Source organism: Gigantopelta aegis, chromosome 6, assembly GCF_016097555.1.
Source record: "Gigantopelta aegis isolate Gae_Host chromosome 6, Gae_host_genome, whole genome shotgun sequence".
NCBI classification, from domain to species: Eukaryota; Metazoa; Mollusca; class Gastropoda; order Neomphalida; family Peltospiridae; genus Gigantopelta; species Gigantopelta aegis.
The window spans coordinates 60289565-60306591 of NC_054704.1; the positions used below are offsets into that span (position 1 = coordinate 60289565).

At 38.8% G+C, this 17027-nt stretch overlaps 1 protein-coding gene across 1 annotated transcript; it reads left to right on the top strand.

Moving 5' to 3' along the window:
- Window positions 1-6289: 6289 nt before the first annotated feature.
- Window positions 6290-11829, top strand: LOC121375065 (selenoprotein Pb-like). The gene is made up of 4 exons (XM_041502287.1): window positions 6290-6480; window positions 7458-7661; window positions 7895-8104; window positions 10279-11829. Exons 3-4 carry the CDS (start codon window positions 7950-7952, stop codon window positions 10568-10570), a joined length of 447 nt encoding a protein of 148 aa, XP_041358221.1. The 5' UTR covers window positions 6290-6480; window positions 7458-7661; window positions 7895-7949; the 3' UTR covers window positions 10571-11829.
- Window positions 11830-17027: the final 5198 nt, after the last annotated feature.

The following is a 17027-nucleotide window of genomic DNA, read 5'->3' on the forward strand; positions in this document are numbered from 1 at the left end:
AAATATTGTAACCTACTGTATCGTTACAGAATGCAGGAACCGTTTCAAACACGTGAAATATCGACGTACAGTAAATGTGGCAACATTATGATAATGGGAGATACCTTTTATTTACGGTTATATGGCGTCGGACATATGGTTAAGGACCACACATATATTGAGAGAGGAAACCCGCTGTCGCCACTTCATGGGCTACTCTTCAATTAGCAGCAAGGGATCTTTTATATGCGCTATCCCACAGAAAGGGTAGTACATACCACGGCCTTTGATATACTAGACGTGGTGCACTGGCTAAAAGGAGAAATAGCCCAATGGGCCCACCGACGGGGATCGATCCCAGAGCGACCGCGCATCGAGCAAGCGCTGTACCACTGGATTACGTCCCGCTCCTGGGAGATATTAATGCTGACCTATTTAGTGAATACGTAATACATTTGGTATAACCTTAATACATGTGCGTGATTTGTACTAACTAGTATGTGTAATTTATGTATATCTTATACACGTAATGTGTCCCGTATTTGCGTAGTGTTTAACTGATGTACATAGAACATACTCTATACATGTTTACGGGCAGGATTTAGCTCCGTCGGTTGAGTACTCGATTGGGGTGCTTGCGTTGCAGGATCGAACAACCTCGATGGATCCATTCAGCTGATTAGGGTTTTTTTCTCGTTCCGACCAGTACACCACAACTGGTCAAAGACCGTGGTATGTGTTTTCCTGTCTGTGGGAAAGTGCATATAAAAGATCCTTTGCTGTATTAAGAAAAATGTAGCGGGTTTCCTCTGATGACTACGAGTCAGAAATATCAAATGTTTGATATCCAACAGCCGATGATTAATTAATCAATGTGCTCTAGTGGTGTCGTTAAAAACATTAAAAAAAATTTATACATGTTTACTACATATACTTAGTGTATACTTGTACGTGATATATACGTAAGTGTGTAGTTTAAGTGCTCGATTGACATTGGTATGTTTATAGTGTATAATTAGCGTATGTAGTGTATGCTCGATACATGCGTGTAAACACAGTATGCTAAACATTCTGTGATAAACATTCTATGTTTAGTTTCAGAATTTTTGGTTGATTGATTTGACACTGTGTACCTTATATATGAACGGGGCAATACGTGGGAAGTTGCCCCTGAGCCACCCCGTGTTTGTTATTTATGGGCTGGATGTGCACTACTGAACACTAATTTATCGTATGATAAACATTCTATATTTAGTTTCAGAATTGCGGGTCTAATCTGAATATTGAGCTGAACTCTGAATTTCGACCTATAACGGGTCGTCAAGTACATTTAGTGTCTTGACCCAACCTAGACTCTTCATATTTCCATAGAACATGCACCAGAATTTCATAAACTTTCTTTGTTTAGATTCAGAACTGTATGAGTATAAACGAGTGTGGTGTAGTTATATATGAATGGGACGATACGTGGGAAGTTGCCCCTGAGCCACCCCATGTTTGATATTTATGGGTTGGATGTGCATTACTGAAGACTTGTCTATCATATGAATAACATTCTATGTTTAGTTTCAGAATTGTGGGTCTAATCTGAATACTGAGCTGGTCTGCGAATTTCGACCTTTAACGGGGTGTCACGTACAGATAGAGTCTTGAGCCACCCTAGACTCCTCACATTTCCATATAACATGCACTAGAGGACGGATCTGTTGAATGCCATAAACCTTCTATGTTTAGTTTCAAAATTGTGTGACTGTAAACGAGTGCGGTGTATACCATATCTATATGGATGGGGCGTTACCTTGAAAGTTGCACCTGAGCCCGTGTTTGTTATATATGGGTTGAATCTGCAGTGCTGAACACTTATTTATCATATGATAAACATTCTATGTTTAGTTTTAGAATTGTGGGTCTAATCTGAATATTGAGCTGATCTCCGAATTTCTACATTTAACGGACCGTCACGTTCAGATAGTCTTGAGCCACCCTAAACTCTTCACATTCCATAAAACATGGACTAAAGGATGGATCTGTAGAATTCCCTAAACTTTCTATGTTTAGTTTCAGAATTATATGCCTGTAAACGAGTGTGGTGTACTTATACTGTTTACCAAATATAGGGATGGGACGTTGCCTTGAAAGTTGTTCCTGAGCCACCCCGTTTTTGTTATATATGGGCTGAATATGCACTGCTGAACACCTCTTTATCATATGATAAACATCCTATTTTTAGTTTCAGAATTGTGGGTCTAATCTGAATATTTAGCTGATCTCCGAATTTCTACATTTAACGGGGCGTCACGTTGAAACAGAGCCTTGGGTCATCCTAGGTTCTTCTTATGTCAATAGAACATGCATAAGAGGATGGATTTGTAGAATATCATAAAGTTTCTGCGTTTAGAGCCAGAGTTGTATGGCTGTAAACGAGTGTGGTATACCATATATAGGGATGGGGCGTTATCTTGAAAGTTTCCCCTGAGCCATCCCGTGTTTGCTATATATATGGGTTGAATGGGCACCGCTGAACACCTCTTTATCATATGATAAATATTCTTTGTTTAGTTTCAGAATTGTGGGTAAAATGCGTTTACACTGTTTACCATAAATGTGGATGGGGCATTACATGGGGAAATTGCCCCTGAGCCACCCCGTGTTTGTTATTTATGGGTTATTTATTACTGAACACTTGTTTATCATATGATAAACATTCTATGTGGAATCCTAGCCCATTCTTCCTGCAGTGCATGTGGCAGTTGCGGAAGCGTCTGAGGCTCCGAGTCACGCTGGCGTACACGTCTGCCCAGTTCGTCCCATAGATGTTCAATGGGGTTGAGATCTGACGATCTTGATTGCTATGGCAGCACATTAATGTTCACATTCTGTAGGAAATCCATTGTTACACATGCCGTATGCGGCTTGGCATTGTCCTGCTGAAAGAGTTCTCTCTGTCGATCGAAAATGGGAAGCATGTGACGGAGAAGAATTTCATCCCGGTAGCGTACAGCTGTCAGGTTGCCTTGTACGAACACAAGTTCACTTCTGCCGGTATATGAGATGGCTCCCCACATCATGACACTCCCTCCACCATATCTGTCACCTTGGGCGACGCAGTTGTTGGCAAAACGTTCATTGCGGCGTCTGTAAACACGTTGTCGTCCATCACGTCGCTATAGAAGGAAACGTGACTCGTCGCTGAACCATACTCGCCGTCAGTTTCCCAAATTCCACCCCTGTACATTCGTGCACCAGCGAACACGTAAATGTGGTTGTTGACGTCGCAAGACGGTGACGCAAGTGCAGAATCTGGTCGTAGCGATCTTGTGTTGCAGTTGTTATGCGAGGTCTTCCACTTTTGGGCCGGTCTTCAGCTGATTGAAACTGCTGGTACCTGTCCCAGAGACGTGAAATGGTGCTCTGCTGGACGTTCATGTGGCGTGCGACTGCTGACTGCGATTCACCTAACTGGAGGCGGCCTATTGTAATGTTTCGATTCGGCAGGCTTAGTCTTGGCAACTTGTAACTCGTCTACGTCGAAATGGAAATGAGGCATCATTGCGAGCATTGCAGCTTTAAATACCCATCACTACCCCAATTGTTTCCCCGAGTTTCATGTGCATTCGCCAAAATTTAACCATTTCACGCCGATTTCCTGCAATTGTCGCACAACGTGCGTTAAATTTGTTTTAGGGTGCATTCGGGAATGCTGTCCCATTCCAGGAACATTAACAAACATGGTCATTCAGCAACATTGTATCAAAAAACTATATTTTGTAAAATCAAACACTTTTCTTCTGTCCCTATCACCTATGCATTTCTTTTTTGATAGAGTATATATGGATGGGGCGTAACTTGGAAAGTTGCCCCTGAGCCACCCCGTGTTGTTATGTATAGGTTGGACGTGGACTACTGAACATATAATCAACAGCATTCTATGTTTAGTTTCAGGATTGTGGGTTTAATCTGAATATTGAGCTGAATCTCCGAATGTCGACCTTTAACTGGGCGTCACGTTCAGATAGTCTAGAGCCACCCTACTCGTCACATTTCCGTATAACACGCACTAGAGGATGGATGGATAGAATTTCATAAATTTTCTGTTTAGTTCCTGAATTGTGTGCCTGTAAACGAGTGTGGTGTAGCTATACTGTGTACCATATAGTTTGACGTGGCGTTAGCGTGAAATTTGACCCTGAGCCACCCAGTATATATTTATATATATCGGTGGGATGTGCACTACTGAACACCTGTTTATTATATCATAAACATTCTATGTTTGGTTTTAGATGTGTGCGTATGCTGTTGATTCTTTTGCTATATACTGGTAATCATTTTGATTTGATTTCGGCGAGACTTAGCTCTGTGCTTTATTTCCGAGCTACACCAGATTATTTTATATCCCTAAGCCACCCTCGATTCATCATAGTATCATAGGACATACACTTAAATTTGTATCGTAGATTTTGAAGAATGTTGTACAGTTCAGAAAAACAAATGAATGTTGAATGTTGTCCTGTCAGAGCAATATTCAATATTGAATGTTGAACGTTGAATATCGAATCAACTTCAGCTTCCCAGTGCGACGTAACATTTTGACCCAACGTCACTAAGTGGAGCGTCTGCAGTGGTACCAGCAGAGGGTGAGATGGACACGTGCCAGGTGGGGGACTGTTTTGTTATCAGATGAGACTCTTTTTTTCCTGCCATGTGCTGGTGGACGCACACGTGTCTATAGATGTCGAGGGGAACGTTATGCTCCACACTGCGTACAACAAGTTTTGGTGGTGGCAGTGTCATGGTGTGGGAAGGAATCCATCATGGTGGTAGGACGGTGACGGTTCTTGTGCATGTGGCAGGTGCACTAACGCAGTGTTCTAGCTAGCAATAAATAGAGGGGCGCTGCGCCCTGCCCCCGTTTTGTGCCGCCCTGCCGTGTTTGTTTCCGCACCGCTTTCCTCTCAAAGTGTGTACAGTGTTGTTACGAGTCTAAATTCCCAACTAAAAACACGTTTGACAATACATTGTTTGGCCACAGTTGTGAAAACCGACAGCAGTAACATGATATGTTTTTTTCTTTTCTATTGTTAGTCGATATGACTGCAGTCTTACAAAGCTTGAATGCGAGGTAATTCTCACACCGTCACGCACATAACCACACGCCACCTAGCAAACACCTAGTTGAAAGTAGACCATCATGATAACTTCGACAGAACGTCAAATGCGAAATTTATTTTGATAAGTAAATTTTTGAAAGTAATTGTTGCCTTTGCAAATACCCAGACCAAGATACATATAGTTTTAAAACTACATTCCCTGGAATATTTTTATTATTTAAGCATATAGAACAGAAAATCCAATTACGTTTGGTGCATATATGACGCCGCACTCCGCATTGGTTTCACTACGCTGGCTTAACCAGGTCAAAAACAAAGCCATGATTTTGAAAGTGGGACACTTTTGACGGGCGCGTACCGATCTAGGTTTCCATTGGCTTATCACAAGTATAGAATTCCCCAACAAGAGATCACGTGAGATTTCGCAATTTTTGAACAAATTTAACTGTCTTGATTGAGGGTCGTCTCATATCTCCAAAACATATTTATATCCATAGAGGTATGGTACAACGCCTTTCCAGGGGTCGGTGAGTGGGGGATTTTGACAGTGGCCAGCTGTTGGCATACGCGTCACATGTAAGGGGGGTGTTACTAATTACGTAACGCTCTAGGGGTAGAGGAAGAGGGTACTGTGTTCGATTTACGTAACATTTTTCAAGACTATATGTTATTTTTATTCATTACTTAGACCTAAAAAGGTGGGTTTTTTGGAAAGGCGCAGTCAGTCTAAGATCGATCCCCATCGGCGGGTATACAAAAAGACCATGGTATGTGATATCCTGTCTGTGGGATGGTACATATAAACGATCCCTTGCTTAAAAAAAAATGTAGCGGGTTTCCAAGGCGCGTGTGCAGGGATTTCAGCAGGGTTGGGGTTATAGACTGTGTTGAGCGAAGTTTATATGGGACCATGCTCTCTCTCCCCCCCCCCCCCCCCGCCCCCAACCAAAAAAAATACATTTCAATTTTTTTAAAGCTTGGGCAAGTAAGGGTTTCGACCTCCAATACCCTCCCCCTGCACATGCACCCGATTCGTCTCTAAGATTATATGTAAAAATTACCAAATGTTAGACATCCAACAGTTTTATTATGTCCCTTATTTAACCCTGGTGTGACTGCATTATTATTGTACAGTTACAAGTGAACTTTAGACTTAGTAGACAGCTGATGCGTTTGCACGATATCTTAACGTGACAGTTGTTTGTTTTGCATGATTATAAATCTGGATGACACTGTAAACTGGGGCAACACCCTTGAGGCAGGTCAAAGTTCTCGGATTTACCCGAGCCGAGTTTTTATCAGAGACTCGGCGACCCACAGTCGTGTCTGCTGCTCTGTCACTAACAGGACGTACAGCGAATAGGTGTTACACGCAACTTACTGCTATACACAGGTAACTAGAGAATTCAATCTGCACCTCGTACATATATTACTGGCATTTAAAATGCACATAAAAAGGCAATAGAGAAAGTTATTTAATAGTACACGTAATGACCCTACTAGCTACTAGGTATGTATTCGTTATTAGTAAAGTAGTTTCGGCTATTAGGCTCCAACTGAGATTTTTTTAAATCATTAAATTACACATTGATGACTTCTTGCTTAAATGATCAAATTGACGAATCCAGTGTGTTTGTTTGCGTCCTGATTCTTATGGTAGATCAAATACATTTTATGCGAAATAGAAATGGTACGTATATAGCTTACTTTTGGAATTTCAAGTATGTCGGTTATCAAAAGTTTATACATCAATGATTTGCTTTTATTTTCTTATGTAAAATTAAATGTTATCGTGTATTTTTTTCATCAGAATATATATGTTCGAGGACTGTACATTAGGCAATGGTTTGATCATTTTGAAATTACTTCTGTACATGCTATAGCCAAGGTGTAATCAATATCAACATGGGTGTTATAGTCTGTTTCAATTTACATATGTTTTGCAGTAAAATTATAAATACATCTCATATTTCTATCTATTACAGGACTTTTATTGTCATTTTTTTTTATGGTTTTTATTCCAGGGATTTTCATAAATAATATATAAGACTGGAAAATCACCTGGGTATAATTTTGATTAGTACTTTAGTTTTAAATTTCTCCTTTTCATTTACAAGATTGTTTATGAATAAAAATCCTTTTATAATATTAATTAATCAAATACATATATCAAAGTACTTGACATTCTTTTTTTTTGTTTTGTTTTGCTGCTAAACCTGTTTGTTTAATTGTGTTTGTTTTGTTTTGCTGCTAAACCTGTTTGTTTAATTGTGTTTGTTTTGTTTTGCTGCTAAACCTGTTTGTCTAATTGTGTTTGTTTTGTTTTGCTGCTAAACCTGTTTGTCTAATTGTGTTTGTTTTGTTTTACAGATCTCTAGAAATGCGGGGCCTGCGGGCACTGCTGGGTGTGATGGCCATCACCCTCTTTGTCCCCGTCTCCCATGGACGCCAATGCCAGAGACTAGCACCGTGGTCTCTGGGAGAGGTTAGTCCCATGGTCGAGGCCCGGGGCAGAGTGACGGTAGTGGCGCTACTCAAAGCTAGCTGACACTTCTGTAGAGACCAAGCCGTTAGGTATGTCTATTTACTACCGATTCAAATTCCGCATATACATGTACACTTCTGAAAACATTTTGGATTTAAAGTGGTCACTCATTCACTCACTCACACAAACATACACACGTACTTTTATGGAAAAGTATACATATATGTTTCTTTTTTGAAAATATTACTTGCAGTGGTTTGTTGTTTGTTATGTGTTTTTGTATTGACGTGATTGGAAGTAACATTGTTTTTCTCTTTTCCAGCTTAAACAACCTAAAAGGACTATTGGGCAGGGACTATGGCTGGCACGATATCAACATGTTCATCATCAACCACCACGACCACCCGTCTGTGCTGATGGCCAACGCGTTGACCGAGCTGGTCCCCTTCCCGGTTTACCAGGACTCTACACAGCTCCACCTTTGGCGGGACATCTTCCAAGGATCCAAAGATGACTTCTTTGTCTTTGACAGGTGAGTACTGAGGTCAACTGAGATGAACACAGTTGACTTCATATGTACACACAGAGTTCAACTGAATATACCTGGGCCCTATTTCACGAATCGATTTTAGCACTAAGATCACCTTAAGTGCATAACTACCAAGTCAAGGAGAACTCAAGTCAGATATGAGCTATATGGGTTAGAAAGATGGACCGGACCACCAAAACATACTGACACTTTAAGAAATGAAAAAGGCGTAATTTTAGAGTTAATAAAAAAACGTAATTATTCCTGCTAACTGGGGAACAGCCATTTTGTTTCGTTTTCGTCGCATCAGGTACTCTAGCTTGGGACGAAGTGACGTCAGCAACTCCTGTATGTACAGTGTAAACAAACGCAGTAATTTACGACAAGGCGCTTCCCTCTCATCAACCGGATTTGTAAAACAACACAAATGACTTGATAATATAATAAACTATTTTAACTAAATATATTTCAATTTTCATTAACAGAACGAAATGGGGTTATAGTATTTTTCTCTCTTAACAAATCCAAAGAAAAAAAAGCATACTAGTAGGCTACGTTAGAGCAAAAACAATCACTCACGATATCCAAGTGATAACTTTATTTTCTTTGGGACTACGTCAGTTCTGTGATTTTAGATGGGACAGTCTGCTTGATCAAGAGTTGTACCGAATTATTTAACAGTAATAAAGCATGACAGCTGATAATGGCCATTACCATTTAGGGGTGGCAGGTGATTTCACGATGCCCTGTGATGTTAATAATACCGGTACGTATTTTTGTGTCTAGACGGCGGTAATTAATTGACTTGTCTGGGTACCTACCAAATATACACCTGCCAATCAGGAATCACAGATGGAGGCACCTAAACGATATACCAATTAACTAAGAAAACACTCCGTTTATCATTTCAGTACGTAGGTTAATACATGGATAAAACATGATACAGTTATTTCGACTTGTTTTGTAGCCCTTTTGACAAACGTAGTTTATTTGGTATTTAAAAAAATAATATACTAGTATACTTATTCCTGGCTTACTGGGATAGATATTATTACAGCAATCTAATTAAAATTAGCTCCACTATTACATGTGGATCTAACAGCAGCTCGTTGGAGCTCATGCTCAGTTGACCTTTCATTCGACCAATCAAAACCTTACTTGCAAAATCATACCAGTGATTTGAAAATAATTTGAAAACATTCGGGATTATGCCGAGGGTATACAAAATGATTCGGGTGAATTACGAAGTATGCCGGAAACTAATTTCAATATAAAATTGTATATAAAATTCGTTTCAAGACGAAAATAGACTAACAAGTTCGCGTATTGCATAAATAGTCTCGACCGATATTTTTAGAATTTGTATGCTCCCGAATAACGTTATAAAAGGCGAAGTGTAATTGGTCGATATTTAAATTGTTATTTATAGATGAAATGTCACCTGGACATGGGAGTCCATGCAATACTGTTAGATTTACTGGTGAGACCAGTAGAGCTAATTTTAATCAGATTGTTATTACAGAACATTGCAATGCATGCTTATTTCATCATCCCTAAAAAATCAAGTACGTTTGTTTCTTGAATCCTAAGACTAATTCCTGACGTGACGCGTTAAGTATTACGTAACCACCGGCTCGCCAGAGGGCGTATTCACTGGGATGGAACAAAATGGCCGTCACATTTAACCATTTTATTAATTAAATATAATAATATATTTGTTGATATTAAGCAATAAGTTGCATTATATATCGTTGAAAATGCATACCAGTCCAAAAGCCTTGCGCGAGCGTTCCTTGAAGGTGGTCTAGCTATACGATCGCTTCGTGGAACGGGTTCTTGGTCTGTATATGTAATTAACAGAAAATATCCAGCTAGAAATAAGAACATATCCACATATCCAAAGCTAGTTTCACTTTTACAACGAACCCCTATGAATAACAACTGTTAAGCAGGGCCTTACTGGGGAGGGGCGGCCAGGCTATTGCTACGGCCCCCGAAAATATGTATATATTTGTTTAAGTAGCCGTTTTCTCAAGCTCGGGGAGACCCTCCCCCTATTTTATTTTCAGCGAGGTACAGCCCAACATGCTCGTAGTCTGAATAGATTTAGAGATGTGTAACTCGGTGGGAGTGTTTACTGGTGTTCACTGAACAGTTTTAATCTTCATGTTTTGCAGATGTGGGAAACTGACATACCACATCCCTTTTCCGCAAAGCTATTTGGGCTACAGCTACACCCATGTAGCCATAATAAACACCTATCAAAACAATATCTGTAACTGTAGCCAGAACAGTTGGTCCAGCGGTGACATGCACGACAGAATGATGGGCGATGCACCATCACAGCCAGAACATGCAGTCAGTCAAAATGCCGGCCACGTATTACCAAAGTGTGCTGCCGAAGACGGGCTTTGTCGAATGCTTCATCGTATCAGAGGAAGACACGGACACAGAAGTGTGGGACACTGAAGATGACCTAGCCAAAGCAGAGGAGTCACACACAAATGATTGTGTCCTTCTCTCATCACAGAAACACAGTGATCCTGCTCTCTCTCGGTAAATGAGTCACACGGGGGCACTGCTCTCTGGAACTGCTCCTGACGTCAGCCATCAGAGATGACACGTGAACGTTGTCTTTGACAGGCCTGATCGACAAACACACTAACCAGCCCCTGACAAGCAGACGGCAGTTGAGCATGACGGAATTCCAACACACACACTACTACCACTAACTGACAGTGACGCAGCAGTCGACAGAGACACTGACAGTGACACCACCATGGTACTTGAGAGTGTCCTTTCACTTACGACAGTTGATTGTGACCCTCAATGTAAACTGTTGCTCAAAATCCTACACTGTTAACCATTATTGAGATAAGAAAAAAGAAACGTTTTGAACATTAGAAATGTAAACAGTAATAACAAAGGTCATATCAATGCGTGACTTTGTCATCAAAATATAATTGACATTTTAAACTCCTGTATACTCAGTCAAAAATAAGTTATGTTTGGTTTTCAGTAGGCACACTATCAAGTATTACAATGTATGTCAGGACAATGGTCTAACAGTCCACCCAGTACTTGCTACTGCAAATTGGTTTTATTTGGTTTGCTAACATCAGTTGAACTATGAAGTCATCCCAATAAAACTCAACGGTCTTGGGGTGTTTGATGTAATTTCAACTGCTCTGTTGGCAAATACAATCAACCCATTCTCAGTAGAATTTTAACGTCCGATTTGTAAATATAATTATGTATATAGGAAATAGTATTTTTAATCAGTACGAATTTCTGATAATAATAATCCTTGTTTCAGGACTAGATGATTTTGGGGAAGTTTAATATATTATCTTAGAAGGGTATTTATGAATACGTAATCCAATATAATGTAGCTTAACACTGTAAATTGTACAAGCAGATAATTGGAACAGCTTTAGTTGATTTCATTAACATTTATCACTGATGTCCTGTTTATGAGAAGACTCACATTACAATGTGACAGTTGTATTTTATTACCACGAATATTATAGTTTAGTGTAATATGACAAATGACGTATAGTGCAATAAATTTGTGAATTATTAAAATGTTAAATGTTAGCTGGTTTCATCTAGAAATGATGGGTGATTATAAAACTTTAAAAGGTTAATGTCCCTGAACATAAGGTGCTACCAGGTAACATTTAGCAACCAGATAAGCAAATAAATTTATAATAAAAGATTATTCTGTCCATGGTGTTTTATTGTTGTATGTAATAAAACACTTTTCAGTTAACTGGTAGAAAAATGCTAAAATAACATGTAATATTGCTAAATCAATTTAATAACCAATTAAAAAATATATAATGTGACCTTTGTGTGCATTACAAAGGTTTTAAAAGTATAAACAATTTACCAAAACTTAAAACACTAAACGTAAATGTGCACAAATTAACAACAAATGGATACAGAATAATACTTATGATAAAGACAGAACCTACACTGATATACATGTATAGACAGGACAACCATTTAATAACACGATGATGTGACCATAATGGCAGTGACTCTTGTTATCAACTCAACAATAATGTACAGTGTTATGGAATATTAATACTACTTTATGATGTTTCATTGTAAATGAAACTACTGACAGTACACAAACTAACAACAGGGCTTAAACTTAATAATTTTTTAATGATTGCATTTTTGAGGTTGCTTAAGTTAAAAAAAAATTAAAGTTAATTTTACCACAAATAAATTTAACTAAAAGGTTATTTTGCTGTATTAGTCATATTTCAAATGCGCCAAACTGCAAGGAGCAATAAAACTCAAAATATATATATTTTTATATACCAGTAACGCTGAGACCACTCTCGGGTCCCCCTCTAAATTTATGTAACGTTTCTGCAACAACCACACACACCCACCTCACTGCGACGTGATTTTACCAACATTATAATACAATACATGCAATAATAATAATAATAATAATAATAATAATAATAATACACAATTATTATTATTATTATTATTATCCTACTACTACCTTTTGGGGGGTGGAGGGGGCGGTGTTTTATTGGGGGGGGGGGGTGGCTATAAAAATCAAAAATTAACGTGCACACACAAACGGCAGGCTGAACTTAATAATTTAAGTAATAATTTAGCCAACCTTTGGACGGAAAAATATGCTACAGTATACTGGGGCTTTGTTTTACGATATACATTAAACCGAATGACCACTTTGCGAATCAGTCAAAACAATTTGCAAACGTTTAACGAAAAACGACTGGCTGGTCGTAGGCCACATTGGGGACGCTGGAAAACATAACCATCTAGATTATCTCCCTTGCTAAATTCCATGCACACGCGCCTGATAATAATAATAATAATAATAATAGGTAGTAATAATAATAATAAATGGTAAGTTTATGTTCCGACTATTTATTATTTTATGGTACGGTTATAGAATATGTCCGCCACCTAAATACAACCATTTACTATACACTAAATAACGAATATGTCATTTTCTATAATTTTAACTACTCGGACGATTCCTAAAATAAAGCCAATAACTCGAGTTAATTTCCATTTTATTTTATTTTAGGAACTTTGCGTTATTTTGTGTTTTATTTCAGGAACGGTTAGGGTTTTGTTTGTTTTAGGAACATAAGGTCGAGTGATTTTCTGTTTTACTTTATTTTAATTAGGAACTTTGTCGGTCGATTGTTACAGAGGAATGTTGATAGCCTACACAGCTACAGAGTGATTAGGGTTAGCAAGGGGGGCTGGGGGGGGGGGGGGGGCTGGCCCCCCCAATAAGTCTTAATGTCCATATTTTTATTTATTTTTATTTTTATTGTTTTTTTCTTTCTAAATAAATGTTTTTTCTTTCTTTCTTTTTCCTCCGCAAAAACCATGCCCCACTTTTTTTAAGAATCCCCACCAAAAAATCCCTCTTTTTACAAAAGGATTAGTGGCGGACAGATTCTATAACCGCTCCTATTTTATTTCAGCATATTCGCAGTTATTTTCATCATGAAATAATAGTTTTTATTATTTGCCATGTATATATATATAGCCGGCCCTCATTTGCCAAGTTTCTATACACGGCGGTCGTTTATAAACAATTCAAAAATACATTATACGGTTGTCGTATATATAGCCTCATTACTACGAGTCTGTTTTTGCTGTATTTGTTTATGAATTTTCACAAGAAGAGTTCCAAATTTTAAAAATGAAGCGTGTCATGGAATTCCCTCGATCTAGTTCAATTAAAATGTTTTGGATCATAAAATAACTAGGTTTGGTATTCCAAATGAAAGTAATTTCCATTTATAATCCATATTTAGAGAATGAATGAATGAATGAATGAATGTTTAACGACACCCCAGCACGAAAAATACATCGGCTATTGGGTGTCAAACTATGGTAATGCAAATAAATAAAGTGATGATCAACATCAATATAAAAATTCAAGGTTTAAACAAAAACAGTGTAAAGAACTGTGCAAAAATACAAATACAAATATCACAGAATTTTACGGACACCGAATTTTACTCTAAACTTCAATTTGTGCTGTATTGGCCATTCTCAAAGAGAATGTTACACCCCTGCACCACGGTGAGGTTACAGCACGCGCAGGGGATATTTAGAGAAGTAAGGCCCACTAAATCCTTGACCGAGTGCCTTTAACCATTTTAGTTGCACTAGCTGTTATTAATTTAAAAACATTTAAGTGCCAACGTTAGGACACAGGATGGACCAGAATGTAATATTTTCATCGTGCATCCGAGGTGTAAATATTGCATTTTTCAAATATTAAATACTTACTAAAAAGGTAGGCAGTCGACGAAATAAATTTTTTACAAATATTGTCAGATTCCTTCCTTTCACACCCGTGAAAAAAATATTAATATACTGAACCAAATTTAATGTTTTTCAATTCCTCTAATTAATCATAAATACCCTGCCAAGTATTTTCAGTATTAATAATAGTCTGATACACTATATGTTGTAAACTGTACGATCAGACTTCTGTATTTAAGACCCTGAGGGGCCTAAATGATAAGAGCGATAAATTTTATCCAATTTTACTTTCAATGTGTTCTTTACAAAATCGCGAATTAGGTCGTTTCAGGCCTCAAACTTAACGGAGGCACCGAGGGCAATTCGAGTCGTTGAGATATAAATTTCCGTCGATAAAGCTCCTCAACAATGGCGAAATGTATACACCTGGTGTACATTATCTGCCAGTATTTAACATTTGCACATTTAAAAGATGTCTACATATAACAAGATAGCCTTTCAGTCAGGTTTATTTCCTGCAAATGTCACTTTAAAAAAAAAAGCCATAGACAGGCTCAAAATTGCAGTCGGTGGACCGTTTCACATTATGGGAGACAATTACCTTATAGTTCGCAAGGGAATTATGCCTCAGGTGAGCGCTCTACCCAGTAAACTTGATATTGCCGTAATATTACAATGACAAATGATCTCACGACATTTTTTGAAGCTTGGAAGCGGAGTTTGCCTTCCACGGCGAAAACAACGATATGAAAAAGAAAAAGAGAAAGAAATATGGTTGGGACGGGATAAAACCTATCGCCTTCCTATCGTACAACGCATCGCGCCTCAGGTAAGCGTTCTACCCACTAAGTTCAACATCGCCCTTGTGTTACAATGAAAAATGACGTCACTGAATTCTTTGAGGCTTGGACAGTGTAAAAAATTATTTGAAAAAATAGCGGGGGGGGGGGGGGGGGGGCACGTGTGTGTTCGTGCATGTATGTATGCGTGCGCGCGTGTAGATGTATGTTTAAATGTGCTGAGGAGTCAGTAAACAAGGATCCCTTTCTTTTTTGTTTTTGATTGGGTAGGGGTGGTGATGAGTAAAACATAATTATGCGGCGAGCGGGGGAAAAAGGAGGTGTGTGTCCCTTTTTAGGAGTATGCATTTACAATACTGTGTCTGTGCGTGTGAATAAAAATCAAATATTGCAATTATGTATAAAACCACTTTCGTGTGATTTGTTTGGCTCTTGAAAGAGCCGGCACCAAGTGGCATCTGCATTTATTCCATTTCTTCATCTTCGGATTCGGATTCGGATTCGGGGGAGACGATTCCCACCTTCAGCCTCAACTCTGCGACCGTTTCTCCATTTCAGCAAGCATACTCGTAGTAAGAGTTCCGGACTCCCTCTACTGTTGCCATCTTCAGTCGCAGGTTGTAACGGAATGACTTGTGGTTGTCGATTCTCGCTTTATCATAGCGAATCTGGAGGTCTTCTAGCCTGTTGTTAAGGAAGATGATCTGCTCACAGGCTCGTCTGAAACGATTCTCCGTTTCGTAGAGTTCGGCGTATAGATTGAATTTCTCCATTATATTCAACTGCAGTGTCGTAATTATAAAAATCAAATGTACAGAGAGAAGAGAAACACGCACTTTATATTCCTTATGACACGCACTAATACTCAAAGAAAGAACTCTTTTATTTAACGACGCACTCAACATATTTTATTTACGGTTATATGGCGTCAGACATATGGTTAAGGACCACACAGATTTTGAGAGGAAACCCACTGTCGCCACTACATGGGCTACTCTTCCGATTGGCAGCAAGGGATCTTTTATTTGCGCTTCCCACAGGCAGGATAGCACAAACCATGGCCTTTGTTGAACGAGTTATGGATCACTGGTCGGTGCAAGTGGTTTACACCTACCCATTGAGCCATGCGGAGCACTCACTCAGGGTTTGGAGTCAGTATCTGGATTAAAAATCCCATGCCTCGACTGGGATCCGAACCCAGTACCTACCAGACTGTAGACCGATGACCTGCCACGACGCCACCGAGGCCGGTCACTAATACTAAATGTCACGTCAGCAATATACACATTGTACACAAATCCAGACCACTCAAGTGCCAGTCAATTAGTTGATCTAATTAACAAACTCAATGACGTAATCAAGGCAATTAGAATAACCTTCGTTAAAACTTTAACTGTTAATTTCTTGGCCGTGGTCCTAAAACAACAGTGCTCCTTCAAAGATGAATTTATTTATGACTAGCCTCAATAATAATAATAAATGAATAAATAAATAAATAAATAAAATCGATATTTTAAAGTAAATTAAAATATTATTTTCTTAATAGAAAAAATGTCTACAGCACCCGGTGTTCCCAGACGGTCACCCATCCAAGTACTAACCGGGGCCGGCGTTGCTTCAACGTGGTATGGCCGTAGACAACAACTGATGTAAAATAAAGGTATACGTATGTAATATTCCGGAAGTTAACATGCAGTATTCATTTTTTGTTTTAATTTTATCGACGGACTGGTAAAATGGCGTTCGGTGGGGCCAGGCGCATGTTCACTAATTTACCGCGGGGGTGGGGTGGGGTGAGGTGGGGTTCTCCACTAAGCTCGATATTGTCATTGTGTTACAAT